The following is an 11971-nucleotide window of genomic DNA, read 5'->3' as shown; positions in this document are numbered from 1 at the left end:
AATTGAAACTTATAATTATTTAATTATAAAATAAATAATAGCAACAATGAGTGTATGAAATAACATAATAACATAACGTAATCCTATAGGCTTTGGATAGGAAGTCGTTTGTATAATAATATAATGAAGGTACCAAAAGATCATCTGTGACCATGACAACGACCCAAAAGTCCCATGTGTAACTTATCATTTTTATAAACATATATGTATAGGTATTATGTTATTTGTTGTTTTGAATTATTATTTAAGGTCATTAAGCACTGCAGGTGGAATATCAAATTATTTATTTTATTGCAACGATATGAGTCCATCGTCGAATTACTACGTACAAACAAGTAATAACAACTATGTAATTAGATGATAATATGAAATCGCATATATAGTAATAACTAATAACCATATGTGCAAATCCCATAGATACTAAAGATGTTTAAGATCCCTTGTTAAAAAATTATTTCCCCCTTCAAAATATTTTTTGTTGTGGCTACGAGATTTAAAACAAGTCATCGAATAAAGTATTTATCCCAGTTCATTTAAGTTAGTAAAAGTTATATTGATTTTTCAATGTATTCGACTATTACTTACTTTTGAAGGTAGTTGTTCAGCTATAATGAATAACAAATAAAGACAGGGATGATTTACATATTTAGCTGTGTTCCATAATTTTGAATGCAATATTAAGAGGACGATTCAAAATAATCTAATATTTTGTTTTATTATAAATGTTAAGAGAACGGGTTGTCTCTCAGTCTCTGTTTTCACACGTACGATATGGCAAATTTTCGTTCATCAGTTTCAATAATGTGCTATTAGTTTTGATATTAAAGCAGTGAATTGACCTATTATAAAATGTTTAAGTAAGATTATTGTCTGGACACCACATAGGCTTTTATTGAAATTATTATTTTTAAGTAAGTATGATCTTTTTGAAACTGTACATTTTAAAATGATCATAAAACTTATTTAAAAATAATAATATAAAGCTATGTGGGGCCCTAGATAATAATCTTACCTTTACATTTTACTATAGGCCGATTCACTCTAATATCAAAATTAATAGCATACTTTTGAAACTGATAAACGAAAATTTACCATGTCGTATGTGTGAAAAACGGGGACAACACATATGGGTACTACGTCTTTTTAACATTTATAATAAAATAACATATTAGACAAATTTAAAGTTGAATTTGTGCTTATGGTCCAAATTATACTATTAATATAGGTAGTAAGATACGTTTGTTTAATGAGCGCTAGGTCTCGGCATTCGTGCAGTAGCCAACGAGTGATATACCGTGGAAAAATGATTTACCTATTACCTACTACAATAATAATTGGCGTAATTATTCGCTTATACCTATCATATTATTTATTTCATGTGTGCAAAATAATTATTTTATTCTTTGGAAAATGTCCAACCATTTTTTTTTTTTAGAGGGAAGGTGACCAAGCAGCTGAGTAACTCTATATCAGTTTAATTTATTTAATTATTTTTAAAACCAAAAAAGATACCATCAAAAGTTTTTACGTGACAATTATAATAAAATACATATTGAGTTAAATATGCGATTATATAACATGTAAGCTTCTACAAAAAAAAATCTTTGAACTTACGTTCTTAAGTTGTCTGCGCTATTATAAGTCTAATTGTCTAAATAAATTCGAAAGAAAATTTTTTTTACTTGTAGTGTCTACGTAAGTGGTACTTTTCAGCATTTCGTCATTTTCCTCTAGGAATATATCTTTGTTTTTAGGTGTAAAAATAACATATTTTAAGTTTTTCTTATTCATTAGGGATAGTTTTTCTTACTTATAATTAATGGTTATATTTTACACGTAGAAACTTTTTTATGGATGTATTTTAGAACTTAAATACGTATAGGTCATATATATTATACTATATGGCACATGCGATTTTTATTTACTACATCTCTTGTGAGTACTTCCATTCGTCCTATTAACTTATAGGTGCTAGGATAATGGTGTGAAAGCAAGCCTTTCAGGCATACCTTAAATCCACCTTCATTGAAATATAATATGTTACAGTAAAAGTACGAATACCTAAGTTTACTTAGACTATTTCTTGTAAATATTCGAATTTCGGGTTTTTTATCAATTGATAATGAAAAATTCTAAGAAATTAATTAAAATATTTTCATCAAACTTCAAACAATTAAAATAGTAGAGGATTTTTACAAATAAAAAATGGTAAATCTTATAGGATAAACAATTTTCTATTGATAAAACCCTATATGTAAGAAAAAATCTATAATAATCTATCATTATTTTAAAATTAAGTATTGTATATAATATAACTTATGAAAATTATAATTGAATAAATATATGCACATCTTAAGTGTACACGTATTTGCGACAATTTGTATGATTAATATTTTTGAATTACCACAAAATAACAAACGTTGTAGAAAAGAAAATCGTTATTATTCATTTGATTATCTAATTTTATCTAAATTTAAATTTCAAATGCCAATAACAAAAAAAATTTAAACATAAATTTCAATATCTTTAAATTGCCACAGTATTACAGTAATAACAACTCGTGTAATATTTTTCAATAGTCGTATTTAAATATAGACGAGGTGTAATTGCTATAAATAATTTTACAACTTTCAAATTTACTTAAGGTTCTAAGCAAAGTGATTAATATATTGATTTTACTATGTGTGTGTTTTTTGTGTCTGTCATCACTTTTTAAAGCAGTAAAAATATTTCTATTTTAAACTTCAGAATTTTTTTCAGATAGAAAAGTGAGTTTAGTTGCCATTTATTAATTAAATTCGTAATTCTTCGTAAGTATATGGTATAGGAAATGAAATATCTAAAAAATATTTAAGCATGTATTTTTTTCGTAGACAATTGATAAAAAATTCAAATTTTGATGGGATAAGAAATTCTAATAATTTTAGTTATTTTGTAGTATGTAATTATACAAAAATATTATTCGTGGGGTCTTAAATTTTTTAATATATTACTCATTACTAAATTAAAAATTTTGCAAAATATATTAGTTTATTTAGCTATTCATAATATAAATGACAAACGTATTCGTACTGTTTGCATGATTATTACCTTATAACTTTATAAGTCTTCGCAGGCCACCATATGTGAACATTGAACACGGTAGGTACTGTAAATAGATCCGAGCTTCTTTAATCTTTGTAATTATATAAATATCATAACTTAAATTTTATCATTTTTATTTTTTATTTTTACAAAATTGTATATTACTATCCAAAACATAGACTTTGTAGCTTATTTAGTTGTTGGTTGTTAGTTACATATTTTTATAAAATATTAGTAAATGTACTCATAAATAATTAAAAATGAAATAAAATACAAATATTCAAACTAAGGCGTATTTTTGTACATTATATACGAATACGATTAATTTATATCTAAACACGTATAGTATACTATTTTGATATAGTTAATCAGTAATCATTAAATTTCAAACTTAAATTTTCTTTTAATTTAGTTTTCTTTTTCTTACTTTTTTTGGAAAAATCATTTATTATATCTTCGAAATTAAATTTTGAGTCAAGCTAATTTTCAATTGATAAAAGTTCTAAGCTATAAGACAATTAAATCAATCTTGCCTGGTTGAAATTTTCAACCAAGTCTTAAGCTGACTTATTAACTTGCTTTTTCTGCTTCAGAGACAGTGATTGGTGGAGTTTAAAAATTGCATAGAGCAATTATTACAAGTATTTATCAAAATAGCTTCGATATTTTTTTTTCGGTAGTTTTAGTGGAGGTATTTCAATTTCTATTTGAATAACAATACATCATCATATTAAACGTCCTAAATAAACGTTTTATTTTTATTTTTCTTATTTACCTATATTAATAAATTATATTATTTTCCCGGACCCTTTATATACAAATCCAATATATTTTGCAAATATGAATTCAACCTACTATTAGTATTAATAATAGATATATTATTAATATAATATACAAATGTCTAAAATGATACACTGTCCATGTACTCATAATCATTTTTCATATACAATGGTATATGTATATTTGAATTTAAATTTAACACATCCATTACATTGACACCTTCTGTACCCGTTTGACCACCATTTCATATTTTATAATTGATTATATTATTTATCCTATAAGATTTACAAAATTTTATGGTTTCTAAGAGTTAGAACAGACATTTGGAATCTAACCGATCTATTTCGTACCTATATATTCTTAGTGCTCGTAATTCGTTCATTTGCGGGCATTATTCGTGCTTTTACAGTAATATATTATTATAATATACAAACATTAAGTATTCGACACCTACGCCAAAAGTCAGCTGACTTTCGTGCAGAGCTTCGCGGCACAGGCAGCTAAACCGACATACGTTGAATGCCTCAGTAAGAGTAACGCGGTTGACATAGTTCAGCCGCTGTTGGACAATATCGACCCAGTGGTGAGGATGAACGCGGTGCTGGGCTTGGCGAGATTGGCTAGAAATAGCAAAAATTGTGCCAAGCAAATAATATGTGCTGACAATCTACTGAAAGAGCTACTTGGACAGATTGCTAACGAAAACGTACGTATATGAATCACGACAAATAGCCGACAGCCAGGTCGCAAATCCCTCCTAGCCTTCTTCACACTTCCTTATAATAATGTATTAGTATAACGGTATACAGATAACGCTATGTCGCTTGTATATATAATATATATATATAACAACTACTTGATAAAATAATTGTTTTTTTATTTTTTAAATATAAATATATAAGTACCAAAGAAAAGCAAATTTTTAGTTTGCTTCTATCCTATAAGTAGGTAATCGTAACTTTATGTTATATAAATGTATAAAGACAATTTTACATTATAGGTTCTCTGATTTATTCGTACTTGCGTCCCACTCACAAATTCGCATGTAGCGCTTTTCGCATTTTCTTTAAAAAGTTGTTCGTTTCTAGTTCTTTACATCCATAGTTTACGCCGTTTATGGTATGAAGTATGTATAAACCGAAATGACCGAAGTACTATACGTGATTCAAGATAAACATTTTTTTTTCTTATTTTAGGTATATAGATAAATACCACTAATAACATGTAAGTACGGCAAAGTAGTCAATGTGCACTCGGTTTTCGGATATTTGAAGGTTTTTTCGGTTATTCATTGACGTGTTTTATTGTATTTAACCGCACTTTTCGTAGTAGGAAAAATACTTTGAGCGTAGAACTTGATAATAGACGTATAAAGTTGATTCTTAGGGAGATCAAATGTCAGTTTTAATAATTTTTAAATAATTGAGAAAAACAAAAACCAAATAAATTAAAACGCAAAACTAGTTCTTGACCAAATCTATTACGTTTTTTTTGTAATAATTCAAAAACTAATAACTGTAGAATGTAAAGACTTGAATTTTTCATAAGATATTTAGATATTTAAGTATTTTCTATACTTGATATAATTGTTAGTACTATTTCAGTAAATATTTTGTATTTAGTATAATTTTATATTTTTTTATATTTATGTGTGATAACATTTTTGTTTTTGAGTAAAAAGTGAACACAACGTTCCACATAACCACATAGCATTTTATTATCTCAAATAAAATTATAGTTACAATTTATTATCAGTGTTTAAAAAGTTTATATTTTTATCAATTTGATCAAAAATACGGACAATTTTAGAGTATTTTGCAAGGGAAAATTCATAAAAAAATTTAAATTTTATTCCTAAAATTTGAAAATTTAATAAAAGATTTATCACGTCTTTATTAGTAATCATTTATATAAATGATGTCCAAACAAAACATAAAAATATTAGTTAATTTTTGTATTTCAGTATTTCACAAATATCTGTATAGGTACTTAAAACTTTTAATTTATTACTTATATTATTATACTTTACTATACACAAAATTATACTTTCAAAATACTTGGATTACTTTTTAAAGGCATTGCCTATTTAGAACATAAACCAATTCACACCGTTCTGGTAAGTCGATATTAATAGTTAATAAGAAGTAATAATAGTAATATGTTATGATATAAATAAGTAGCTAATATAAATATCAAATATTAAAAGATATTACAACATAAACATTCATAAAGACAATTTGTTAGGTTAAATTGTAAAATAGTCATAAATCATAATGTATTATCTATTGACTATTTAAACAAAGATTATTTTTTTTTAAATAATTCATTACATACTACATATAGGTAAATGATTTAGTCTTAGTGTTTTTAAAATAATACGTTTTTATTATTTATTTACATGTGCTAAATTTTTTAGATAAAAATTAGTCCAACTTAACTTGTTTCAACTTGTAACAATGAAATATAAAAAAAAAATTATTCATTGGATTTTACAAAGATTTTTTTTTTGATTTTCTCATGTTTTTATATTATGCATACCTATTTACGAAAAAATATTAAAATGTATGTTAGATTTTTGAAAAATGCATCAATCTTCAATATTGCTGATTTTGGTAATAAATTTTATCTTGTCATTAATTCAAAATTGGATGTGATAAAAAAGTATATTTGTAGTAGCACTTTTCTTAATAATCGAAACAAATGAAAAATAACAGGGGGAAATTAAAATGTACGCAATGTCAGTTTTTTAAGATATATCGAAATCGGTCTTATTTCTTAGAAGTCACGTTCCGTTGTAGCTAAAAAAAAGTTTCAGTCACGGACGCGTTTTATCTCTACAAATACTAATTTCTAATATAATGACAAGAATAAATTAATCTGGATTTAGGATTTATATTGATGTTGTATTATAAATTATAATTATGTATTATGATTATTTTTTACATGATATTCATTTTTTCACTGCAATAGAAATTTTACAAAAAAAGTTGCATGAATCTCATTCGGAATCTAAGCAAACACTTGTCGTGTTCCGAAATGATAGTAAGTGAATGTGATGGAATACACGCTATTTTAACATGTATGAAGGATTTGGACGTAACAGTCAGAGAAGTAACTTTGCAAGCAATTAGTTCCATAGCTGGTCAAGGCCCCAGTACTGCACAACTGATCATAAAATCTGGTAGGTGTATTTATATTAATTTAAAATAATCACAAGATATCAAACTACTTGAAATGCAAGTTGTAGTCAGAGGTGGGTAGAAATTAATGAAAATATTTTAAAGGATTAAAAGGATACACAAATACCACGCACTATATATAGAACCACAAAACTGATGCAACTACTTCGTTCAATATTATACATATTTAATTTTATAACATTTATCGATAGTATTCTGATTACAAAAGTCTTGTTCAATATATCCCAAAAATATAAAAATTAATTTTAATGCTAACTTAGTATTTATTATAATACTGGTATAAACACGAAATGTTAATATAAAAACATGTATAAATTGTTTAATAAAATACCTAAAAAAAAATTTTGTAGTAGCTTCTTGGACCTTATATGAGCTAAGGCTACGAATAGTTAGGGACCATTGGAAAAATATTATTATATATATTTATATGACCGCATATATCTATCTTACCCTGGATTAAGTAAACGATGGATGCAACTATATACTTTTAAAAATTATCTATTAACAATTACTATAATTTATAGTTATAATTTCAAATATTATAATTTATCTTATTAGCTGTATTAGACTATATTTTTAACCTAGAAACAATACTTATTATTATAGTAGTATTATAGGTATTGCATTAAAAAAAAAACTTAAAAAACTAATGTTGACGTTAAAAACTGTAAACAATTATTAGAAAATTTTAAGTCGAAAAATAATTATTACCAAGTAAAAGTGCGATATAAAGTTTTGATTTTTGATTAAAATATTCAAGATAAGTTTAGATACATTTTATCAGTATTTTTTTATATAACTATTAACTATATTGTATTATTGTTTCAAATAAACTTAATTTAATTTAAAGTTATAAAATATAGTCGATCTTTAATTAGGTAAATAATAAAATATATTTTTTTTTGGTTTTAATAACTTGGTCAATATTTACTTATTATACATAGTATATAAATCAGAGTTTGAGTTTCTTCTTTGTAATAATATATTATTACAAATATGTTTTTAAATGTATAGGTATACTGCCTCAAATTGTCCAAAGCTTAAAAGAGGAACGGCTAAATTTTAAATTATATGCATTGTCTACATTAAGTGAGATAGCCAAACACAACCAAAGATTAGCCAAAAAAATTGTAGAAGTGCAAACTTTACCTAACGTGATATGTTTTTTATCTACCGATTACATCACAGACGTCAAACTTCAGGTATATTGTTAAGTATGGAAACAAAAATCATATTACATATTATTTATTGTATTTTAATGTTAAATCAATTTATTATAACTACTTTATATCATAAAATACGATATACAAAATATACTAAAATATTTAAATATAAATATAAGATACGTAAATATTTATATATTATTATTTATTACCTAATTATTGTATATACCTATAATTCAATTTTAGAAATTTAAATTTATGTGAAATGTTTTACATTAAGTTATTTACAATATTATTTACAACATAATAAAATAAATAAGTGTAAATAATATATTATATATGTATATACTTATTGTACCTATACACAAGTACCTTATAAGCAGTAAGAACACGTAGTTTTGTTTTGCAATATTAAAATAATTGTATTATTTAAATTTGCTTTTATTTTGTTATTACTTCATTAATGTTATTATTATAATTAATTTTTAGTTTTTTTAATATTTCTACATCAATGCTTAATATTATACTATTTTAGGCAAACACATTAGCATTAATAAAAAACATTGCCAAGCACACGTCGTCTTTAACCGAAATAGTAGTAGAGACAAAACTATTTCCAGAAATATTGCTACTGATGGCGCATCCCGATGAATCTATACGTTATAATTCGGCTGAAGTCGTTCACGAAGTAGTGAAATATTCCATTCAAGTACGATCACACATTTTAATATATACAATATATTAATAATTAGATATACGAGTAAGGTCGTTTAGATGGCAGATCATATTTTCAAATAAATAGATTCCACCAACACTTTTTTTTTAAATATAAAAGACGAGTGCAACTGCAGCTAACTCTAATTTTTAATATTGCATGTATATATATATTAAACGTATGTCTATTGTCTTTTACATTATTTAGATTTCTAAGATGATCGTGACTACTGGCGGAATAGTTTCATTGTTGAACGTAATTTTGAAAAGCAAAGAATATCCTTCTACTCCAGCTATACTCGCGTTGGGATACATATCGTCTGTGTCACCATTACTTGCGACGGCTGTTATCAAGTCTAAGGTTTGAATGCTTACATTAATATAGATTTTATTTCATAAGCATATTAGATACACCTATATAAATATATAGGTAATATAATACATTCACAAAATAGTTCAAATACTAGTAAAACGCATACTAGTATATGCATAAATTCGAAGTTTCATAAATCATAATATTACTATACTAATAATAATATTTATATCTATATTTAATTAGGACTTTTTTCAAACTTAGCTAATTTACTCGTAGCTAAGCATTTAAAGAACTTAGATGAACTTACGATTGTGTTTCTTACAATCGTGTATAATATAAACTTATTGCTTAAAAAATAAAGTCTCTACGAACAGGAACTTCATTGATTTCAATATCTAAAATACATGGCAATTTAAATTTCTCAAAATAACGTCCTTCATAACTCGTCGTTTTATCATAGATGTGTATTGATTTTATTTTAGTTTTTAATATTATATTCGTATTATTCAATCCAAATTAATATCTATAAAAAATAGTCAATTACCTAATTATTATGTCCACTATAAATGAATGATATTATTATATTAGTATATACACCTACCTAAATTATGAAATCAATTTTTTTTTATACATCGAATTTAACCATAATGTGTGGTTACTGGTTAATAGTGATATATATATTTTTTTTTTTCAAATAATTCAACGGATTTAGTATATCAAATAGTACCTAGCTATTACACTTAAAGATCCAAATAAATAAAAATTACGAAACTATATATTATATCGTATTACGTGCAGTAAATCGATACATAGATTTAATCGATTAGTCTGTGAATTGTATAGACCATCTTAATGTATGTTTTACCTAGCTAGTACAGTACCTACATGTAAACAAATATTATTTGAACTGTTTTTAACTTTCAGGTTTTGAAACATTTGACTGCCATCCTGAAAAGCGATACAGACGACGATTTTCTAAAAGCCTGTATAGCTTGGACAATAGAAATGATAGGTCAACATAGTTCTAAACATTCGAAATCCGTTTTTACTTGTAACGCTGTGAGCACTATGATTGATGTGAGAACAATAAAAAAAATTGCAAACAATAATTCATGTGTGTTTGTCATGGCGTGTAATCATCAATAAGGATTATTTTCTTTTAATCAGGTTTACATTGACTCGAGTCCGAAGCACGTGGCACATCATAACTGCAAGAGTGCCATTCAAACTATACTGAGCAAATGCGAAGATTTTTCTGCTGTAGAAAAATTGTTGACGCCGTCAATTCCTGATCAAATAATGCTATACATACTTCTTAGAATTAGCAAAGTATTTTTTGTCAATTATGTAATTTATACATAGATCATATTAGATAGTAACGCCAATTAGGTAACACAAACTATAAATCGTAATTCATAACATAACGTTTTATAGGTATAATATGGAGAGCCTTATGGAGTTACCTTTTTAATACATATCAATTCGAAACAATTAATAATATTATGATACCTAAATATTTTATATTAATTTATATTACACTTCGACTTAATTATTAATTTTAAAAGCTACATTAATTTATCATATAATAACTAAGCGTCACTTTAAGTTTCCAAAATAACTATATTTTATTCTATAATAATCTATAATTTAGCTATATTATTAAATTGTCTGGTATCACTCTATCGATTATTACAAATTACTTTTTTGTTGTTTTAGTTTTCTGCGTTTATTATATATTGATTCTATTATAACTATTTATATTTTTGATTAATTTAACTTAAGTATATTTAATGTTTATCTGTTTCATTTCGCTTCCACCAATTGTATTCAAATGAGTGAATATTTTATTGTTATGATAATTATTATTAAAAATGATGTAGTTACAATATGATATTAAATATTTTGATTTAGATGTTACCAAAAAGCTTTAAAGCACGTCGAATTTTTATCAATAATGGACATTTGAAAATGATTCAAACCCTTACAACAGATGTAAATTCACAGTTGTATCATGTTATCAGAGCTGTGAATTGTTGCTTCCCAGAAAATATACTACAGTAAGTTTAACAAATTTAACTGTTAAATTTAATTTTTTAACTATATATTTTATTTTAATTTATAAATAAGAATGGTAGCTGGAGAAATTCCAGAATCGGTTTTGAAAAAATTGGACAAGTTTGTGCCCAAAAGTCAATGTTTGTTAAACGATCATGACATACAAATGAGCAATAACTTCACCAACCCTATTTAATAATGGAAAACACTATCTGAGACAGAATCGGTATTTGAATGTAAAAACTTTTTATCCGTTTGATAAATTATATTTTTTATTGACCCTGTGTAATTGATAAATATATATATTTTATTTTTATAGTAAGTAAAATTGTTTGTAAATATAATTTCTGTTCATAATACATGCATAACCACGTGATGGATCCATGGGGAGGGATGGGTCAAGGGGCCAAGGCTCTACTACTTATATCATATTGTAGTGGTACCGTACACATACATAATTCCACATTATTTTAAAGAAATATATTGTCTAATAGTTTAATTATACACATAATAAGAAATAGAATATTAACGCACTGTTTGTTTTGTCTCTAGTTCATACAATATAGCAATCATAATATAGACAATATAACACATTCAAACAAAATTATTTTTATATGTTTTTGAGTAATCTTAATGTAAAATCACTCAAAAATGTTTGC

The 11971-nt window shown here is 25.2% G+C and overlaps 1 protein-coding gene across 1 annotated transcript; it reads left to right on the top strand.

Annotated features, from left to right (window-relative positions):
- Positions 1-301: 301 nt before the first annotated feature.
- Positions 302-11508, top strand: LOC113559012 (sperm-associated antigen 6-like). Its single transcript, XM_026964603.1, has 10 exons — positions 302-335; positions 4305-4570; positions 6835-7045; positions 8079-8266; positions 8763-8936; positions 9150-9302; positions 10182-10334; positions 10425-10586; positions 11169-11314; positions 11385-11508. The coding sequence occupies exons 1-10, from the start codon at positions 302-304 to the stop codon at positions 11506-11508; spliced, it is 1611 nt and encodes a 536-aa protein (XP_026820404.1).
- The last annotated feature ends 463 nt before the right edge of the window (positions 11509-11971 follow it).

The sequence above is a fragment of the Rhopalosiphum maidis genome, chromosome 3 (assembly GCF_003676215.2).
Source record: "Rhopalosiphum maidis isolate BTI-1 chromosome 3, ASM367621v3, whole genome shotgun sequence".
NCBI classification, from domain to species: Eukaryota; Metazoa; Arthropoda; class Insecta; order Hemiptera; family Aphididae; genus Rhopalosiphum; species Rhopalosiphum maidis.
The sequence above is the reverse complement of the archived record's forward strand: the minus strand, read 5'-3'. Positions and strand labels throughout refer to the sequence as shown.